General features: G+C 41.3%; 1 protein-coding gene across 1 annotated transcript in view; it reads left to right on the top strand.

Moving 5' to 3' along the window:
* The window catches only part of FGF13 (fibroblast growth factor 13), a gene marked incomplete at its 5' end in the record, with an annotated part of 514,647 nt that overhangs the window by 10,703 nt on the left and 481,053 nt on the right, over positions 1–22,891 (top strand). Inside the window, one exon of the mRNA XM_080910284.1 lies at positions 7,182–7,391. Within this exon, the coding sequence (XP_080766410.1) occupies positions 7,343–7,391 (49 nt within the window). The remainder of the gene's footprint in view (positions 1–7,181; positions 7,392–22,891) is intronic.

Raw genomic sequence — 22,891 nt, 5'->3', positions numbered from 1 at the left:
TGGACAATCCTCTTAGCGGTTGTGTTTGTATACATTGCTCTGTCTTTCTTAATTTGTTCAATGATCTGAAGAATTGGGCTGATGATAATAACACAATATTTCTTTGAGTATAATATGAATAAATATTTAGTACAGGCAAGAAACCTAGTGGTTCTGTGAACAGGATTACGAAGATGGGAACTTTATTATGCCTTTTATTATGCATTAAGGAATTGTAGAAGACCTTGGTTGGAATAGGCATCTGGGAGTTTATCATAAAGAGTTGTGTAGAGCCCTTAACTCTGTGCATCTTTGTCAGCAAAGTGAATATACAGCCAATCACAGGTCTGTTACTAACTAAGTATTAGGCCCAAGATTTTCTCAAGAAAAGAAAAAAACTTTTACCATTGTCAGAATGATTGCTTAGTAAAGGCAGAAACAGGACCTGAAAAACTTTGTAAAGCAGACCTGGGACAAAGTGTTTTGCATGTTAGGTGCTGAGAAATGATGGCAAAGTCTGTTGTTTGACTGCGTTTTTAAAGACTTATTCATTTTTATATGTTTGACTGGTTTGCCTATATGTGTGTGTACTACACAAATGCCTGGTATCCACAGATGTCAGAAGATAATGACTCTGTAACTAGAGATATAGCAGTTGTGATCTGCCATGTGAGTGCTGGGAATGAACCCGGGTCCTCCTGGAGAGCAGGCAGTGAGTGTTCTTAATCTCTGAGTGGTTGTTCCAGGTCCCTCTGAATGTGGAGAAAGTGGTTAATACAGACGTTAGGATGTAAACCATACTGTGAGATAAAGGCCACTATTGATCAGTCACTCCTCCTTGTCATAGGCAATTCTGAATGCTGTGGAATGATAAGCTTTCTTGATGGACAGCCCTTGCTGCACAGTGATATTCATAGTTTTCTAGTGTGACTGAATCTTTGAACAAACTCTAGCTCAGTAATTTCCCCTTCCCTGGACAATCAAGAGACAAACACTTAAAAAAATCTCAATTCCTCACAAGCATTCTGATTTGGACAGTTATAATGGTCCAAATGCTCAGTTTTACAGAAGGCATAAAATCACAGATCTGCTTACTGTGGGTTGTGAAGATCCTATTATTAAGAACCTGATGGATACATTATTAACATCTCCCTGTTGTAAACCTGTGATTCACTTCTAAATTCCAGTTTGAGTCATAGCAGACAAACAGGAAACCAAAAATTCTGGGTCCAAAGTCATCTACAGTTTACTTTATTAAGCATTTGTGTAACAGAGCACCCCAAAGCTAAATATCTTTAAGTGATAACCGTTTTATCATAATTGTGTGGATTAAGAATCTGGATAGAGTACAGAAAAAGATGTTTCTTTTCTGCCTCTTAAAATCTTAATTTGATTGTCTGGCAGCAAACTGAGACAGTCTGACTTGGGCCACATCGCTAGGATCCTGGTAATTGCCATCACCCGTGTCTCTCCATACTCTTCCACATGACCCCTTCCTAAGAACAGCTTCGGTGTCCTGATTTGCTTTCTATTGCTGTGATAAAACACTGAGCAAAACCACCTTGGAAAGGCTTATCTGGCCTACAAGGCAGTAACGCAAGGCATGAGTCTGGAGAAAGGAACAGAAACAGAGACTGTGAAAAAAATAGTGCTTAGTGGCTTGCTTCCCTTGGCTTGGTCAGCTACGTATCTCTCTGTCTTTTGCTGTCTCTTTCCTTCTCCCACCTCTTTTTTCTTGAGACAGTCTTTCTGTCTGTATAACAGCCCTCTCTGTTCTAGAGCTTGCTATGAAGACCAGGATGGTCTTGAACTCATAAAGATCTACTTGTGTCGTCCTCCTTGGTGCTGTGTGCCAACATCTCTGGCTTCAACTCCCTTTTTCCCTCATTAATGTATTTATTCACTTTATATCCTGATCACAGTCTCGTTTCCCTCCTCTCCTCCCAGTCCCACTTTCATACCCCTCCTCCCCTTCTTCTCATAAAATGGGAGGCCCCCATGGGTATCAAACCACCCTGGCACATCAAGTTGAAGTAGAACTACTGCATCCTCTTCCACTGAGGCCAGGCAAGGCAGCCCAGCTTTCAACTACCATTCTTAAACAACCTCAGCACCTCTGACTAAAGACTATACCACCAACACTAGGTCTACCCCCATAAATTAATAATCAATAAAATGTTCTACAGCCATCAGCACAGACAAGTCTTATGGAGATAATTCTTTACAGGTATTAAGATTCCCTCTTCACAGGTATTGCCTACTTTTGTGTCATGTTGACAAAAAGTAACTATGACATTAGGCTTCTTCACAGCATGAATGTCAGGATATCTAGTGTCTTACTTGGTGGCTGGATTTCCCCCCAGTGAAATTTCTTCCAGATCTTTTAAAGACTTTCCCAGGACCTGACACAACATAACATCTACCAAGTTCTATTGTTCAAAGCACAATAACAGCTTGGGTTCAATTAGCTGTGAATTAGACTTTAACTATATATAATGAAATGACATGAACTTACAGGTGTGCAAGAACTTGTAGTATTCTATTACATTACTGTTGCTGCATAGCAAATTACTCTAAAACAGCACCTGCTTTATTCAGATTTGCATTACTACAGTGATATACCTGAGGCTTCTTACTTCATAAAGATAAAAATGAAAGACTTATTTAGCTCAGTTTTGGAAAGCTGAAAGTTCAAATGTCAAGATGAAAACCCTTCTCTCTGAAGAAGTGTTTTATAGCTGGTCCGAATGACAATGGCAAAAGTGTGTATCAGGGAAAGAAGTCACACCATGCATATTATGGTGGAAATGAGGCATGTATATTGTATGTGTGCATATAGAACTCCTTACTTGGCTAAATAGAAAGTCAGATAGGTAGATTTTGCTCTCCCAAAACCTGTCCTGCCTATGATGACCATCCTCTTCACCTTTTAATGGCAGTACCCTGAAGATCAATTCTTTGGTTATATAATAGACACTTAGGGGGTACTTAGACTATAAGTAAACTACAGAAATGGCTAAGAGCAACAACAATTCAACTACTTAATTTGGGTCCCAAGTCCTTTGGTCAGTAATTTGAAAAGTACCCATTTAAATAATTCTTCATTGAAATGGTCTCTCACAAGAATGCAGCCAAGTGTGAGATGAAGTTGATATTATCTGGTAATAAGGATTGTATATCTAAGAGGCAGTTCTTGCTCGACTTGCCAGCAATGTGGGTTGTTGTCAGGGAGATCAGCACAAGCCATCAGCTTGAGAGCTTAGCTGTAAACTCTTTAGGGTGGTTACACTTCATACATGATGATGGTATGAAATAGGCCACCAGGTGTGCTAGGCATCTCTGTCTGATAATTTCCAATTTACTCTAAAATTAAGAAAGCATCACTTCTACCATGTAATGTATATTGAAGAAGTTATGAGTCCTACCAGGGTTCTCAGCACTTAGAGGCAAGAGATACAGCACAGTTGTAGATTTAAGGCCAGTCTGTGAGTCTCAGTGCGACCTTGCCTCAAAACAAAAGAAAGCAAGGCAGACCAAATACTTTGATGGTCTGCATATGTACCATAGGGACCAACTTCTGATGTCAGCACAGATGTCAGAGCCTCTTTCACCAGGTCTTTTTGCTTACGAAGTATTTGAGAGCTAGACACTGAGGTTGGAGTATAGTGTCATTGGAGCCAGTACTAATGGAATTTTCATATTAAACATGTGGGAGGAGATGAAAATGGAGCAGACCCATTTCTTTTACAAACATGACTGAGTGCAATCTCACTAGCAGAGTCAGAAAGTTTATTTGGATACCATTGCTTGGCTGTGCACTTGAGTAGTCATAATTCCTGGGGTTTAGCACTAAAGTTCTCCTGATGACCATTGATCTGTCTCAACACAGGCACACACCAATACAGTGTTTTTGCACAAGGTGTCTATTTTCTTTATATTGTGCTTATTTCCTTTGCAGGATGATTTCTAGCGAGGGAAGACAATTTTACTTACTTGTGCTCATGAACAAGCATGCTTCATTCATTCTCCCTTGGAGAAATCTCTCTACATCACCTCAATGATATTAGCTAACCTAGATTTCACCCTGGGTTTGCTATGCTTACGGTTTGTTTTATTGTCGTTTAAGGAAGAGTTATACCTGGCTTTCAGCTGGATGTTAGTCTTGCTGACTATAGAGCTGTGGGTAGAGATTATTTGTAAAGACATAGAACCCTCTAAAATTATAATGTGGTGACCCTGTGAGAGCTTACCAGGAGATAGACAAAACAAATGGTATAGGTACACAGGAGTTGAGTAGTAGTACACACATACACACAACCCTCTGGCCAGCTGTACAAGTTGAGACAGACTGGTTCTCCAAGAATGGAGAGATAGGATCTGGCTTGCTCAAGGGGCAGAGAGTGAAACTGACCTAGTATGACACAGTGTGGTGTGTGTAGTTTGTGGTGTGTGTGGTGTGTGTGTAGTGTTTATGTGTGTGGTGAGGTGTGTGTGTGTGTGTGTGTGTGTGTGTGTGTGTGGTGTTTGTGGTGTGTGTGTGTGTGGTGTATGGTATGTGTGTGGTGTGAGTGTGGTGTGTCTGGTGTGTGTGTCTGGTGTGTTTAAGGAGACTGACAAAGATTTAGAAGTTTGTGATTTAAAGAAATGTCCATTGAAAGTGTCTTCTGCTTTAAGAGGCTTAGGATCGTGCTATGAAATGGTATGCTAAAGACCAATTTTGGTGTTAGGGACAGATACACATGGATTCTTACCCAGGCTCCACAAACAACCAGGCCTGTGACCTTTTTGAAAACTATTCAATGGAGAGCTAGTTAGACATGGTCTATGTCTGTAACCTTCGGAGCTGGGAGTACCAGGTAGGCATGAGCTCCATACTGAGACCTGATTTTTTTAAAAATCATTCAATCACTCCAAGGCCTGATTTCACCATTTGAAAATGGAAGTAATAATACCAACACTTACTAGGGATGTTGGGGAGTTTAAGATACTGATGTAATGATTGAGCACCACTGCTTGTTACAGTTGAGGCACTAAAAGAATGGTAGCTATTATTGGGTATAGATTACAAAGGGACAGTTTTTTTTTTTTATTGCTTTTCTCTTGTCTTTTTCTCCAAGCACACAGTCAACCATTTAAATTTCTGTCTCTCGAAGAGAAATCCCTTCTTTATCAGAATGCTGATATTAATTAATATCTAACCTTGGGTTGGGTAATTTCATTGTGTCATCAAGCTCCAGGTTATTAGATATTATTTGCAAGAAAAGCAGGCCTACAGTTCCTCTCAGACTGAGCATGGAGGCTGCAAATTGAGTTTAGAGGATTACTGACCTTTAGACCTGGGCTGGGAGCAGGGGCAGCCCACACTCCTGGTCTTGAAAGCCACAGCAGGCTCTTGTAATTGAGTTACTGCCTGGGATTTGGTAGGACTAATCCATCTATATGATTTCTTCGCCTGGTTTAATATCATTAACAAAACCAAATTAAGGAGGGGGTGGGAGTGTGGTGGGATGAAGTGAATGGTTTTTCTGCTTGGGGCTCACTAGCACATTTTCAAGCCCAGGGTACAGTGTGTGCTTTGATGAATGAGTTGAAGGCTCTGTTAACTAAGCCATGCCCTCGGCTGCTTCTCTCCTTAACAGCACCCATCGGTCCCCACTGACAGAAAGGACAATAGGGGGAAAGGTTTCCTAACACCCAGGGACTGATTACTGACCTTCTTGTTCCTTCTTTCCTATTCCTTGACCTCTTCTTCCCCTTATGTCCCATATACCATTTCTGGTTTCGGGGCGGCTTTTCCTTCTGGTTCTCTAACTCTGAGGGACCTTCCATGGGTTGTCACAAGTGTAGCCTGGGCGACAGGCGGACACTATTTATTCTTCTTCAACACTAGAGGCTTGTCTCACCTCACTTCCTAGGAGGTTGACTAACCAGAACAGTGGGAGGAAGCAGCCAGCACTAGGTCAGTTTTACTCTCTGCCTTACTGGCAAGCCAGATCCCTTCTCTCCCTTGGAGAACCAGTGCGTCTTAACTTGGACAGCTGGCCAGAGGTGGACAGTCACAGACTCCAGGGCAAATTTCACCGCAGTTGCCAACAGCGGAGTCCCTAAAGTGTAGCTGGCAACCAGTGCAGCCAGAAAGGCAAGGGAGTAACAAGGGTGGAGATTAGGGACTCCTGGCTTCCGTGTTCAAAGCGGATCGAGAGAGCCCGCTGTGGCAGCAGAGGAGGACCTTGCCCGTCCGAGGAAATAGGGAACACCCCGCTGACAAGATCGCCCGCACTCCGCTAGGCTGCCAAGCTTTTGCAAGGCGGCAGCTGACGTCTGCGCGCCCCTGCCGAGCTCTGTTTTTACTACAGCCGGCAGGCGGCTTTGTGGGGCCCCGCCCTCGCCGGCTGCCCCCCCCCCGCCCCCCGCGTGCCCACACCTTGTCATTTATATAGAACGCACTCCAGTGCTGATTCCTGGCTCTCTGGGATCAGAGAGTTCTTTGCCCGGAGAGTGGCAGCGAGGGAGCAGGCGAGCTCCGAGGGGGTGTGGGTGTAGGGAGAGAGAACAGGTAAGGGTTTTCAGTTCCTGCTCCTCTGCTGGCCAGCAACTCGGGGCGGGGGCTGCTCTTTGGGCCAAAAGACTGGAATCTGAAAACGGATTAACTAGAAAGGAGCGAACCTCCCTTTCCGAATCCCCGCGGGCGAGAAGCTGCGCGGCTCTGCGGTGTAACAGGCTCACACGTTGCTCATCACATGTTCAAACATTTCCCTTTCGGGGAGGCTCGTTATTTTTAAGTGAATATTTTCGTCTTTGTTTTGATTTAAAAAAAAAAAAAAAAAACCTTCCTCGGGGTTTTATTTTGATTGAGTTGGCGGCCCTCAGCAGATTGGGAGAGGCGGGGAAAATCAGCCCAGTAGCGCTTGGGCTGAACACCCAGGCAACTCCTGGCGTGGCCGGCTCCCTTGGAGCGAGCGACTCGCACAGAGCCCGGGCAGGCCGGCGGCGAAGCTGGGGAGTCCCGGCTGCGCCTCCCGGGTGCCCCGCGGTTCCTGAGCGCGGCTCTCCGCGGGCGGGTAGGAGCGGCGGGGCGCTGGAGCAGCGGCCGCCCCGCTTTGTCTCTGCACTTCTGGAGCGGCTCCTCCCGTGGCCGGCCGCTCAGGCTCAGGCGGCGGCTCCTCCTTCACCCCTCTCTTTTCCTCCCCACTCTTTCGCAGGCGGCGGCAGCGGCGGCAGCGGGGGAAAAGCGGATTCCGCCCGGAGCCACACTGAGAGCTCGCGGTCGCGACTTGCCGCCCTAAGCGCGCTCTTGCAAGTCCAGCCAGATCGGCGAGGACTTCCTTCTCCTGGACAAACCTTGTCAAGCAAGCTGGGATCTATGAGTGGAAAGGTGACCAAGCCCAAAGAGGAGAAAGATGCTTCTAAGGGTAAGCCCACCGGGAAATCCGCCTCCTTCCCATCGCTAGGTTGCCCTCGCCCCCTTGTGTGCGCGCCGCCCAGTGGCTCCTAGTCTCTGTGCTAGACCCTAAGGTGCCCATGACCTCTGCGACCCCGGGCGAACCCCGGAGGTCTAGGCTTCTGAGGGAGTGTGGATTTGCACCACTTTCCCTCCATCCTGGCAGAACTGGGGCCCGTCCAGTCTCACTGCCCCTTTGAACGCATGGTGGCCGCGCTGCGGGCAAACGAAGCTGCAGCAGCCTGGAGCGCAGGGAACGAATCTGCCTGCTACTGACTGGACCTCTCTCTCTCTCTCTCTCTCTCTCTCTCTCTCTCTCTCTCTCTCTCTCTCTCTCTCTCTCTCTCTCTCTCTCTCTCTCTCTCTCTCTCTGTGTGTGTGTGTGTGTGTGTTAGTGTGTGTGTGTGTGCGTGTGTGTGTATACGCTCTTGAGAGTGTGCATATGTGTGCTGCGCGGGTGCAACATGGTGACATACTCAGGAATTTGTCCCATTCTCAGGACCCAAGCACAGACCCACGTTCAACCCCCTCGCCGTGCCCTCAAATGCAAACAAAGAGCCTGGGCCATATGCAGAACCCTTCCCCCATACTTCTTACCTCACACCCCTTACTCCCCAACTTCCTACCCACTACACTCAAAGGAGAAGACAGGAACATGCACCTTTTGACACGCCGCGTGCAAAAGTGAGCAATCTGGATACCCTGGCGCCGCCCGTGTTGCGCCTCAGTAGCGCAGCCTTGCCAAGCCCCAGGAGAACAAAGGCTGTTGTCCCCTTGCCACTGGTGCTTAGTGGGAGTGAGCCTCTGCAGGAGGGCATAATTCATTTCCTCAGCTCCCTGGGATATAGCCACCTGGCCCAAGGCACCTGGTCCCAGGTCCCCTAGTGTGTACTTCTCGGCCTGGGGCCTCCCGCAGGCAGGATTGGGACGTGCATCAGAGAAGAGCTCAGGCTGGGAAGAACTCAAGAAAAGGAAGGAAGGGGTGTCCTCTGCTACCACCAGCTTGTACTAGTGGCTGCCTAACTGAGGCATCTTAGCAGGGAACTGTAAGCTGGAGACTTACAGCCTTGAGGACCAGGGCACAGAGACAGGCTCAAGGGGAAGGTCTGGAAGAGCAGAGAGCAAAGGCTCAGGTGCATGTGTGTCCTTTAATAGCCACAGTAGACACCGGGTTGGGCTAGGTCCTAAGGACTACAGGTACCTTGAAATGCAGACAATCACTCCAGGTAATGTGGGTTTGCAACAGCGGGGAGTTGGAGGAACTCCAGCCCTTGTTGATTGTGAATGGGGGATATCAATTCTTTCAGGAGCCCGAGGGCTTCTTTCTTTCCCACTCTTTCCCCTGTTCCCCTTCCTTCTCTTCTTACTTGTCTCAGTGTTTCCCTTCTTAGATTCTAGGGCAGTACCAGCTTTCCTCCCTCCCCGAGCCACTGGCCACAGAAAGTTGTCAAAGTCTTCAGCCAGCGCAGGGCCTTTATCTTCATTTCTAAGTGGGGGTGTTTCTAGTCTCACTAAGCAATGTGGTAGATTAAAGGCTCAGGAAGCTTGTGGACTTTAAGTCAGCTATCCTATAGGTCAGAGGCAACAACTTAAGGTTTGGGGACCCGCTGGGACATGGTGGCTATTTGTGACACACACATTACCTGTTCCAATTAGTTGTCAAGAAAGAACTGCCCTTACATGTTTCCAGGGTTCCCTTGGTTATGACAGGTTTCAAAGATGCCCTCATATGATAAGGAAAATTGACTCATGGATCCTCATTCTTTCTGACATGTTGAAAATCATATGTGAGGAGCTTACCTGTGAGAATAGCACTTTATCACTGAGCTGCACCCCAATACCTGCACCTCAGGTATCATTCTCTACCTAGAGCTCAGAGAAGTGAAGGCAACTAAACGTTTTAGCATCTGACTGATAAGGTAACTCCTCATTTGGACCTGGGACTGTTTCAACTTTTTGGCTAGAACCTTAGTATCTGATTTCCATCAGCTGGTAATCAGGGTTCACTTCAGTCTTCATTTGAAGGACCCTGAGCCAAACGATTTCACAGAAAATGACGTGCTGTTTTAGGTCTATAATTTGCTATTGTTCAGAATAGATTAACAAGTCTAGAAAAAAGAACACAGGTCTCTGTAACTCAATAAAGATTTTTTTTTTTAAACTAGGCATAGGTCATGACATTTTTTTATGTTGACTCTTCATATTTGAAACCACATTTCTCTATGTAGGAGTTGTGGAATTAGCCATTAGAATTGTGATTGGGATTAGAATAAATTAATTTAATAGAGAAACTTTTAAGAAGAGTTTACTTATATAAGGAAATTGGGATTTGCTCCTAGTTAAAAGCGAAATTGCCCTTTCAGCCTTGCTGTTGGTCTTAGTCTTTAAGCATGCTCAACATATTGAATGTCAAGTACTCATTGCTTATTTTCTTCTTTCATGATCAAGATAATGTTGGAAATGAACAATACCTGACCTATTCAGCGTTTTTAACCAATAAAATATATTTATATTCTGAGGAGGTTTGGTTATTTGAAATGTCCTATATATAGGTCACATTTGCTGTTTTCAAATCTCAGGTGTTCATTAGCATAGTGTTTGTAACATAGCAAGATATGGGCTAAAATATTTAATAGACATTTCAAAATACATTTAGTCTTGAATGAGGCAGTGACAAATGATTGAATCAAGTCAAATAATTTAGTAGCAGCTTGAATGAACTTTATAATGAGTTTTGCAGCGCACTGCTCATTTAAATTCACCCTCCCACCACAGCATTTGGGGTTCATGCCCACAGCCTGTCATCACTACACATTATATAGAGTCACATTTCCATACTTTCTAAAACACACATAGTAAGTAATCAGTAACTTATTTTGTACTACTGAATGAACCTCAGTGTGATTTCGGTGTAGTGATACTCACTTGTAATCTTACTACTTCAGGAACTGAGACAAGTTTAAGGCCAGTCTGTCTCACAAGCTGAAACTCTATCTGAAAAACAAGTAACTTTCATTAAAATTAAAAATAAAACTCAACCCCCACAAGTAAACCTCTAACATCAAACAAAGAAAAAAAATAAAAACAACGAGGGCACAATGCCAGTTAGTGCATATAAATTGTGGACTGTTTTTTCTTGTAATACCAGGACTTGGAAACTTTGATAATTCTTTTCAAAAGTGTCACCAGATAGGCTAGACTTTTTTCTTTGGGAGAATGCAGGGTACAGTACTTGATTCTGTTTGAAAATTAATTACAGGGACATATAGCTAGTCACTTTTTGTACTAATTTATGCTTTCCACACAATTTAAAATGGTCATATGTATATATTGTTTACATCATATAGTTTTTGAATAATATTTTCATCTCAGGGAAGAAAAATGAATAATATGTATTTGTCCAAATAGATTTTTCTGACCCTTCTCTGTCATATCTCATAAGATTTATTAGTACGCCTGTGTTAGGAAAGTACTCAGTTTAAGAAGTGTCCAAATTCCTGCAGCTGTTACTGTGGCACTGGACAACTTGTAGCTGGTGACAATTGATATCAAATTTTTCAGTATCAAATAAAAGTGCTAGCTGATTCTTTATTCCAAATATCTCATTTGGTTTGTATTTGGAGTTGAATGTGTTGGTATAAATATACTTTCCTCTTTGTGCTTAGTCCTACGACCACAAAGTTGTATAACTGCTTGGATGCTACATGGGCTGTGGGTTCTCTTGTGAACGAGCTTGCATCAGGGCTGAGGTCATACTGGCCACTGAGTGATGGAAGCCAATTCTATGCATAGTCCGTGAAGTCACCCATTCGCACAGCTGCTGCTGTAGTGGATTGTGACATGTATGGACTCATCTCATTTTCCTTTCCTTGCTGGGCATTTCTCGTAGTCTTTCTATCCCTCCCTACCCAAGAGGCACTGGACATTGTGGCTAATCAGCATAACATGGCTTGAATTCTGAATTCCATTACCAATGGTCATCTTGGCCGTCGTGACCTACTATCAGGCTTACTCTTCAGCCAAGCAAAGCAGGTGTTTAGAACAGGTGGTGCTTACTGGTAAGATGTCATGACGTTGGTGACCTCTTATTTAAAAACAGTGGTCGTAATCTATTACTCATGTCGGTGCTGGTTTGTTTGTTTTCATCAAGCTATCGTGGACCCATGGTTTGTAAACTGTTATCGTGAACCTCATAGTCCTTCTGTGGTGAAAGTGATCACAGCTTCAGGGCGATGGTATGCCAGGGTTGGTCTCTAATCAAGGGTGTTTGACATTTTGATGGGTACAGGGACACATGGTTTTGAAACAGTTGTCATGAACTTCATAGTCTCTTCTGTGGTGAAGGTGATTACAGCTTCAGGGAGATGGTATACTAGGGATGGTTTCTAATCACAAGTGTTTAACATTTTGATGGGTACAGGGTAGGAGATGAATGTACATAATTGCCATATCTCTTCTTTCTTATTTCTGGGTATTTATAGCTTCTTTATTGACAAATGCTGAAGCAGGAAGGGTAAGCAGGATAAAGCATGGGGTAATGATACTGTAGCTTCTCCTTACCTTACTACCATTTCCATCAAGTCTCTTAGCAATAGAGTTGGAATCATTAAAGGGGGACAGGCTGCGTCCAAAAGCTACTGATGTACGTAGAGTTGGAGTAGAAATGAATGTTAGGCTAAGTCTCAAGTGAAGCAGGATGTAGGCTGTTACATGAGGGAAGTCATTGAGGACCATATGTGTGTCAGAGAGTTAGATCTGTAGTCGCTGTGACTATAGGGAGTAGACTAGCGGCAGAACATTGGGATCCATGTTTGGATGGTAAGCCAGAAGGCTCATTTTTGAAGCAATGAGTAGAAAGATGAAACTGTTAGCATTTCAGGTCTCTCTGCAGCTGTGCTGTTTTATGCCCAAATCAACTCCTCATTCTGGTAATTACAATCAACACAGAACAACCAGAATGTGTTGCAGCTCCTCAAATATAGCCAATAAAAAGGCTTTCTAGTGTCTGCTTCATTATGGTTTATATTTTTGGAGTTGAGAAATTTGAAAGGAATGGAAAATAATTGCCAAGATTAAACAATTCAAAGCAGAAGAAACACATGAATTAAAGAATGATGGGAACAGGGGAGCCTACACTTCAGTTACTGTGCTCAGCTTAACATTACCTTTGAGACGGGATTACACCACACATAATGCAGTTTTAATAATCAGACCAGAACACAGATATGTGTGTAAGTAATTTTTTATAGTCACTGATGTACATTTTCCTATTCAGAAGACACAGTCATCACTGTGACTTATTTACCAGCATAGATTGAGGATTAGGTTTCAGGCACATTGTCATGTGTCAAATCATTCATGTCTAATTTAAAATATGTGTTATTTATTTATGGTATACAAGGTGTGAATATTTGGTTAAATCTTATATCTGGCAGTTTCTTTTCTCTTATTCTTCTCCTTCTTCTCGTTCTTCTCGTTCTTCTCCTTCTCGTTCTTCTCCTTCTTCTCCTTCTTCTCGTTCTTCTCCTTCTTCTCCTTCTTCTCCTTCTTCTCCTTCTCCTTCTCCTCTTTCTCCTCCTCCTCCTCCTCCTCCTCCTCCTCCTCCTCCTCCTCCTCCTTCTCCTCCTCTTCCTCCTCCTTCTTCTAACAAGGTTAGAAGCTAATCTTGAATATTCTGTGGGGGCCAGGCTTGCCTAGAGCTCATGATGTCCCTACTTCTATCTTCTAAGCATTGTTTACACCACCAAACCCGATTGAATGTCAGAGCTTGATGAAACAGTTTTATGGTGTGCATTTACAGACAAATGTATTTATTTTTTAATTATAGTAGTCATTTTGACTATTATTCTAGTGCTCGCTTTTATTTTCTTTCTGAGTGGATGACCATTTGCTTTCTCCAGGAAAATATTTTCTAGGGCATTAACCTTGAACACGAAAGGGTTATATTTTTTACGAAGGATATTTTCTTGATATTGAAGTATAGTCAATGATAGAGGACAATTTCCTTATAAGATCTGGGTTGTGATAAACATTAATCATAAATTACAATTACTCTGTGTTGAGATTACTGTAAAGGAGGTCTCATGCCTAACCCTTGACTCCATGTCGCTAAATTCATTTAAGATTTCAATTTCAAATGGTAATGTTATTAGTGTTTCTAACTAGTGACCTTCCCCACAGGCTAAGGCCAGAGGGTGGTAGTTGTTCCTGGTGGTTCTCTTAAATCTGGTAATACCCTTGGCTTTTGTTGAAGAATGTTTGTATTGACATTCTAGAGAGTGCATTCTGTCTGGTCTGAGTTAGGTTACTTGCTTGGTCTGTCTACAGAGAATTAGATTTGGGCTGGATTTGGCTCAAAAACATTCCTAGTTATGGATGTCTGTTCTTTCTGGAGCCTATCTGTAGGTTCTGGGAAGAAAGAAATTAAATAATCTGGTGAAATTTAGATCTAATCAGAAGCCCAATTTGAAAATAGTCAATGAAAAAAATAGTATGGATCCAACTGCATTTTTTTAGTACTTCAAGTTTGCCTGTAGCAACGTGTACATCTCCAAAGAATACATGTTGATGAATTTTGAGAAATGTTTACATCCACGTATTTAGCACTAGTGTGACTATCTAGAATATTGTCAACCTACAGCATTCTATCATGTCTCAAGTCATAATCATGTTAAAGTAAAACTACTGTTTTGATTTCTATTACTAATAGTACACTTTGGTCAGATACCAAACTGTATTTTACTCTTTTGTAAAAGGTAGCCTACCACCTCAGCCTTCAGTATACTTCCTTTCCTTGTTGATACTTCTCCTTGTCTTGTTCTCTTGTTTCTTTGAAAACCTCTACTTTGCTTCACCTTAGAGTATTTGGCTAATCAATAAGAAGTAGTTACTGGGGTGTTCAGAGCTTTCTGAGGTTAGTATCCAATTATCAGTGACTGCATATTATATCTGTTCTTTTGTGACTGGGTTACCTCACTCAGGATGGTATTCTCTAGATGCAACCATTTTCTTAAGAATTTCATGATCTCATTGTTTCTGATAGCTGAGTAGTACTCCATTGTGGAAATGTACCACAGTTTTTGTATCCATTCATCTACTGAAGGACATCTGGGTTCTTTCCAGCTTCTGGCTATTATAAATAGAGCTGCTATGAACATGGTGGTGCATGTGTCTTTGTTGTATGTTGGAGCATCTCTGGGGTATATGCCCAGAAGTAGAATAACTGAGTCTTCAGGTAGTACTATATCCAATTTTCTGAGGAACTGCCAGACTGATTTCCAGAGTTGTACCAGTTTACAACCCCACCAACAGTGGAGAAGTGTTCCTCTTTCTCCACATCCTCGCCAGCATCTGCTGTCATCTGAATTTTTGATCTTAGCCATTCTGACTGGTGTGAGGTGGAATCTCAGGGTTGTTTTGATTTGCATTTCCCACATGTACTTTATGCCCATTGTAACTAGCAAGATCTTAATGCACACTATCAAACCTTAAAAAAAGCCAAGCAATGACAAAAATGTATTCGTATACTTTTATGCAAAAATGCTTAAAATTTGTACATTTATCTTTGTTTCTTAAAAGAAAGTTCTTCAATAAAAAATAAATATATAAAAAGAAGTAGTTACTGAATGGCCTAGGCAAGGCAAAGTGTTCCTTTGGGTGGCAGCAAGTTCTGTTCATATCACTGAAGAATAATGATCATCACTTATTATTACTGTAGTACCGACATTATTGAATACTTACTACTTATTAGGTATATGTCATTTTTATATATCCCATTCAGTCTTTTTACACATTGTGGTACTGATTATTTATATGTATAAATTACTTTATTTAGGTGCATGTGTGTTGAGTGTGTGTATATATGCATGTAGCCAGAAGAGGATGTCAGAGTCCCTGTAACTAGACTTATAGACAATGGTAAGCTGCCCAATGTAAATACTGGGAATCAAACGCCAGTATTCTGGAACAACAGCAAGCATGCTTAATCTCTAAGTTTTCAACCTGTGGGTTGTGACCTCTTGGTGGTAGTTGTGAGAGAACCAGTTTAAATAGTGCTTTCACAGTGGCAACATCATATATCCTGCATATCAAACACTTATAATTCACAAAGTAGCAAAACTATAGTTATGTAGTACCAATGAGATAATTTTATGCTCAGGGTCACCATAGCATGAGAAACTGTATTAAAGTGTTGGAGCATTAGAAAAGTTAAGAACTACTGCTCTAAGCCATCTCTCCAGCCCATGTTCTGCTTTTAAGACAACCAAAGTAAATAATGACTGCATTATGATACAATATGCACTATATAAACTTTAGAGATGGCACCAGGAAAGATCAGACAGGTTGTATAGTTTGTATAAGGTTATACAGCTAGTAAGTTGCAAATTACTAGCTCATGCTTGGTTTTATAGTAGTAAATGACTGGTGAATGATGTGCCATATAAATTCATCAAAGGCCTCTGGTTCTGCACATTTACCTCCTAACCATTGTTACATATAACGTTCCTAGACAGGACATTTAAATGTATTCAAATCCTGATCTTCAAAAATATAAGCTTAATTCCTCCTACCAACATGGATGTAATTAGGGAGAATGTCACATACATGCATAATTGCTAAGTATTGTTGTTTTTTTGATGAAAAAATTATTTAATTTCTTTTAAGTTACTGGTATATAGCATACTGTCGTGGGGCCTGGACTGAAGAATTGAAAAATAACAATTCCCATGGTTAAAGCTGTGCTTTCTTTTCCTACTGGCCTTGGGTAGTCTAACTTTTAATTTTGCAAAATATGTTTTACATCACTTTCCCATTGCCTTGAACCCTTGTGGTGAGATGGGCCACAGTCACATTTAAGCAGTTCTTAGTTGGAATACAATAGTACAATTTCCAGCACTGTGTCTGGGGGGTGTTTTTTACATGTGTTCTTGTGCAAACACTTCTTAGTTCACGGTTGAGGAAAATGCCACATGTTTCTTTTAGTTTTCAATACATGGTGTATGCTTTCAGTGTGCTGCTCATCAGAATCATGTTTTCTTTTCCTATTTGATTCTTTCTCCCTCTCCCAGTGTCCCTCCTTCCTGGTTTGTCAACAGATATCAGTGGATTGATTACATGAATGCGTTCTCTTTGGGTGTACTAGGCTAATTGGAGGCCTCTCCTTTCTGCTTTTCTCACTTGATAGCTAAATTAACAGTAGTGAGTGAAATCACCCTCCCCCAACTTCCTTGAAATGTAGTTGTGTGAAGTAAACTTTTCACTACTTATTACATAACTAATTTTAAATGGAAAAAAAATTAAAAATGTAAGCTTTAGTTTTCATACTATTTATGCTTCATTCTGTTAGATAATATTTCCAAAAATATATCTTGTTAACAGAGACACCCTCCTTGAACAAGCATATTAATTATAGTTCTCAAAGTTGGGAATCATGTAATGTTTTCTTCTGTGCGGCAGAAACCTACATTTAACAGCCGTAATTAACAGTGATGGGTCTATTGAGTGGTTTATAGGTAAGTTTAATAACAAACATGAAACCCAGTTCTTTAAAAATCCCTCTAGATAATATAGGGAGCATTTCATCAGCGCTGAAACGGAGGGTTAGTAAACAGCTCAAGTTCTTGAAATATTTATCTTGCTGATAAAAGTGGAAGTAAACAACCCAAAGAAGACAGGCTGAATGTGGTTCTTGAATATGCCCATAGATATTTTCAGAATCTTTTTCAAGCCAGACTTTGAAAGCATTGAGAATTGACCTGCTTATTTCGCCTTTGATTCTCTGTATGTATGCTTGCCTCTCCCCTTGGGGGGTTTATCGAATGTTCACTCTTCCAAGAGCTCTAGGATTTGCGCTGGGTTTTTTTTGGAGCTCACAGAACAATGAGAGTCATTCTCTTGCAAACAGGACAGGGTGCTACTTCTATGTTCTCCTTCCAGGGAGCACTTGTTTTCCAAGTAGCTGGGAACTGGGCTTTCTGGCCTTCTTTCTGGAAGGCCTGGTCAACTAGTGTCCTGCAGTCGCCATGTATCTGGCAGGCGGTTTTATTACAAACCTCAGCGTGCTCATTAACCTCGTGATGTGGCAGCTGCCTAAAAAAGAAACACGGAAAAGTTGTGTCACCAAAGGTGAAACTTGCAGAGGAGCTGCGGGGTGCCCGGCATGACAAAGCTCCTTCCAGGCAGCTGTGGACAGGAAGGGCAGCAGAGGGTATGCCCCCCCCCCCCTGCTCTTCATGCCTGTGATGTGACCTGCTAGAGCGGAAGCTTCACAAAGAGTTGCAGTTCAGGCCTGTGTTTCAGGTGTAGAAAGCTGCCTGGAGGAGGGAGTGCCCTTGGGTTCCAGTGCTCCAGCTGGTTGAAGGCATGTGAGAGGTGTTAGGCTACACAGCCACCACCCTGCAGTGGACCAGAGGAGTTACTTTTCTCCCTCTCTCTGCCCCAGGATCTAGTTCCTAACACACACACACACACACACACACACACACACACTTAAAAGACCAACACAAAAGGCCAAGATTCCATTGAGAACCTTGGCTTGGCCAAGGCATTTTGCTTTTGCATTTTGTATTCTGGTTAATGCTAATTCAGTTTTAGCTGTTCCAAAACTGAGCATTCATCTTGAGCAAAATGCTCTTGGCTCTTTTGAATTTATTTGTGATTTTATGTGGCCTATGTTTCATCGCATTGCTTTTTTGAGATTACAAAATAATGCATGTTCACTGAGGACAATTTGGAACATCATAAATGCACCAAGAATATATCAATCAAGGTTTCTTTTGCAGTTTAAGTTTTAAGAATACTTTCTTTCCAGTGTTTCCTCTGTGCATGTTTCCACATATTCATAGACATGTGGAGTCATACAGAATCAACCATTACCTACTCATTTTTCTTCCTTGATATGTAAGTGTGATTAAACAGCCTGTACCCTCATCTTCAATAGGACAATGGGAAGACTCAAATTAATAGTGGAAAGAAGGAAAAGGAATTGATTATTCAGCATGACTAGTTGTGAAAAGAGACAATGTGATTCAGTGAACCCCCCAAATCTGCCTTGAGATTAAAATTTAAATATAAGACCAAGGATTTCTACATCTAAGCAATCCTGGCCAAGGTATATCCCTGCCTACCATGGCCCTATCCGTGTATGGGCTTCAGTTTCATTATGCAAGGTGGTCTGCCAAAAGATTAGAATGTGTGAAGTCTCTTCCAGAGATACGAGTTCTTGCTGTGGTTCATGAATTTTCCTTCTGTCTGCATGAGATTCCTGGGGAAATTTTCCATTTCTATGGAGTCCAATGTTTCAACAGTTTGATAGATTGAAAGACAAAAGTGTTTTTAGGATATCTTCCTTTCTGCCAGGTCCCTTACATTAGGATTATCTTCTGCCTCGAATCTGTCATCATCTGTAGTGTGTGTGCTGGGTGTGGACTTGGGTATGATAGACAGATGATGATTTTATGTCTGTGAATCAAAGTTCTTCATATACCTCCTTATGATCATTTTCATTGGACTGCATAAAAACTACACACACACACACACACACACACACACACACACACACACACACACACGGCTGCAAGTTCAAAATTAAAGACATGAGGATACTTATTCATTTGTCTAAACACATAACAAATATAATCCTCCAAATAATCCTCTAAGAATATACAGGAAGGGCTGGAAACACAACTTGGTAGTTGTCTAGAATGGGCCATGTTGTGTACTGCATTCCCAGCAGCCCCCTCAAAGGAACCTTTAGAGCAGTGGTTCTCAACCTGAGGGTCACAACCCTTTTGAGGGTTGAACAACCCTTTTGCAGGGGTCCCATATCAGACCTTCTACATATCAGATATCTCCATTACAACTCATAATAGTAGCAAAATTACAGTTATGAAGTAGCAACAAAAATAATTCTATGGTTGGGGGAGGTCACCACAACATGAGGAACTCTATTAAAAGGACCACAGCATTTAGGGAGGTTTACAACCAGTGTTTTAGTAAGTTCATTTAAATATTTATAGTTTTTATTTATATTCTCAGTTTTCAATGGCTATATACATGAATATATAACTAATATTGTGACATAATATTAATAAAATATTGATACTGATTACCTTCAAACTAATATTTCTGCTTCAGTTTCTGCAATTCCTTGCTCTATTATGCCCATATTCAAGTGCAAGCTTAGCCTGTTCCCTCTAGGAAGTCTCTGATGCTCCAGGTAGTCTTTTGTCCCTTGGAGCAGGAGCTGCTTGCTCCCTGAAAGAGGCTGTAGATCTCTCATCTGGCAGTATGCTTAGGCAACTCTGATAACTTGTGCTTTATTTTTTTTTATCAGCTTCTATCTTTTGCCCCTATTAAGCTGTGATCTCTTCACAAGACAGGTGTTCAATAAATGTTCAAAAACCTAGTGACAGTGTTCAACAACATCTTTCCTCGATTTCTTTAAATGACATTAAAACTACATGCTTGGCACTGGAGATATGGCTCAGTGGTTAAGAGCACTGGCTACTTTCCCAGATAACCCAGGTTCAATGCCCAGTACCCACATAGCAACTTACAACTGTCTATAACTTCAGTAACAGGGCTTCTGACACCCTTACACATACAGACAAACAGGCAAAACCTCATTGGACATAAAATAAAAATAAATAACATATAAAAACAAACAATAGGCCTCCATCTATACTCAACACCCTTAGAATATCAGCAACCACCTGGATTAATTACCATCTAACTTGCTTTTCTGTGTGACAACTTCTATTTTACAATAGGCCATCTTTTTTTATAAAAATGATGCATCATTGGAAATATGGACTTTTAGAGACGAGTTCATTCCTAAGTTTCTCTATTATTTGTTTTCTAAACTCTTACACTAAAGATGGTCATATTTATCATACATGATTATTTTAAGGATCTGTTATCAGAGACTCTTACTCTAAGGCCTGGCTTCAGGTTCAACTTTTCATAGGCACCAAAATAAAATGATGTAAAAGACATGAAAGATGGTGAAACACCAGAGATTTACATGCAGTTTGGACCTATACTGGGGCAAGAGCCCTTCTATCTCTTTCTTCCTTCCCTATCTTAGTAACAAAGAGGTAAAATACAGGTATACATATATTTAACTGTGAGACCCTGGTAGTTTAAGGAGGATATGTGTTATAAAACTTGTATTTCTAGTGTTTGCCATTCTTATTACACCCTTACACCCTTTGACTTTAGGAGTCAGGGTTTTTAGTATGGAAAACTGTGTGTGTGTGTGTGTGTGTGTGTGTGTGTGTGTGTGTGTGTGACAGAGAGAGATGGAGAGGGTGCATTGTATCCTAATTTCAGCATTCGTGTTACAGACTGAATGAACTAACACATGGAAAAGACCAAAGAGAAAAGTAGTATCTATAATTTGATCATTAATTATTAATATTGGTAAGGTTACTAAATTAATAGTGACTTTCATATTGATTAGGTAAGTGAGAAGATTCTTATTAAAGGGCTTTTGGGCAATAGAAATGAATCTGTAAATTTGTATTTGTATGTGATAGTCAACTTCCAGTTTAAATTATTTCCTATAAACTAATTTGTATTTTAATTCACTAACTGATTGATTTACTTAATAAATTCTGTGTGCCAGGTGCTGCTTTTGACAGGGAGAATACAGCTGTAAATGCAACATATAATCATCCCATGCCTTCATAGAACTCAAAATTTACAAGTTTAAGCTCGAGACTCGGGTTCTTCATGTAGGAAGTACTTTTCAATTTCTTGGTGGTCTGCTTCAAGAATCCTTGTTGATTTTTGAGACAATGTCTCATTATGCAACTCTGATTAGCCTAGAACTCTTTATATAGACTGGGCTAGACATAAACTCAGTGATCTGCCTGACTTTGGCTGTTTTTGCCTGTCTAAAGCTAGGGTTAATAATATGCAGCCACACACATTGTCAAGGAGTCCTTGTTCTGGTATTCACAAACTCACTAGGGCTCTGGCAAGGCTAAATTCTCAAGAATGTCAGATAACATCCAGAAGCAGAGTGTTGATCTGCAGTCCATGAACCATCAACTTTGTGTGTCCATAACCTGCTTGGACATTAGCATCATCTCTCACAACATATATGCTCCATCATGAGTTTCTGATTAAGCAGACCCGAGGCGAGAAGCTTACAAAGCTATATATACACGTATAATGTGTATATATCTGTGTTATTCCTAATTCCAGGTAAGTCTGGAAAACATTGTCTGAGAAGCAATCACAGGGTTACTATAAACTGTGTGTAAATGTGTATTTTTGTGTTGAGCAGAGTGTATAGTCTTTCACAGATTCTTGGGGGTTAGACACTCAAATAATTATCAACTAGTTGGCAAGGGAGTGCCCTAAGATCTGGATTCACTGCTATTGTCAGTCCTGAGCTTCAGGCCCTTACATGCTCCTGTGATCACAGCTTGAATAGAATGTGAAGTTGTTTGCTTTTTCGTTTTGTTTTTTAAATTCCTTTCTCCTTTATCAAGTCCATTTTTTTTTCTCTTGTCCTGACAACTCTTAAGGAAAAAAAAAATGGAGATAGGAAGAAATTAGAAAGCTCAGGTCTTTCTACAGGAATGGGGTAGAATTTTGAAGATGATATTCTGAGCTAGGAAATCTCTGGACACAGTTAAAATGGAAGATGTCAATGCCCATGTTTTGATCATTCTTGTAGGTTGACTCTCAGTGGAGTGGGGCAAGGATTGGGAGAGATTTCTCTGCTAGACTAAACAAGAGGTAGAGAATATTACTTTCAATATTACTTTCCTCCTGTTCATAGTAGTTGGTAGCTCGTAGAAGGCCTGTAAGTGAGAAGCCTAGGTGAGACATAGGTGAACCCCTAACTTCTCATCTGATGGTTAACAAGTAGTGCCTGACATAATTGGTTCATGAGCAATCAAGTGCATTGACCTATTACTGCTAGTTATTTTGAATTATAAATGCTGTCTATTTCTCTGGTAGAATTGTAAGTTCAGGATGCATAGGATGACCTGGTTTGTATCATATGAGTCTTTGGGACTTTGACAGATTTCACCATTTAATAAAACACTCAGTTTCCTCCTTCTACCTTACCGGACATAAAAGCAACCTTTGAATTTATGACACACAGAGCATACTTTGAAAGGGCACAATGTACAAAAAAAGGAGGAAAAGGAAGTAAGGCAGTTCATCTCCTCTTCTGAGGCCATTATATTCAGACAAGTGACAAAACTAAATACCTTGGAAAATCTTGTATTGATTTTTAGTACAGAAGCATCTCCTTAGGTTCTGAAAAACCTGAAGAAAGATAATAAACCTGTACCTTGCCTTCAAGTCAGAGCTGACTTTTTTAGTTTACATGGCTGAAAAATGCATATAGCTGCTCTGTTAATGATAAGACTTTGTCTGGCCATATTTCTCTGAAGTAAATTATACATCGGCAAGCTTAGTTTATGGAAACCATACCAGGTATGGGAC

The sequence above is a fragment of the Micromys minutus genome (assembly GCF_963924665.1).
Source record: "Micromys minutus genome assembly, chromosome: X".
NCBI lineage: Eukaryota > Metazoa > Chordata > Mammalia > Rodentia > Muridae > Micromys > Micromys minutus.
Note: the sequence above shows the minus strand (reverse complement) of the source record. Positions and strands in the feature narration are given on the sequence as shown.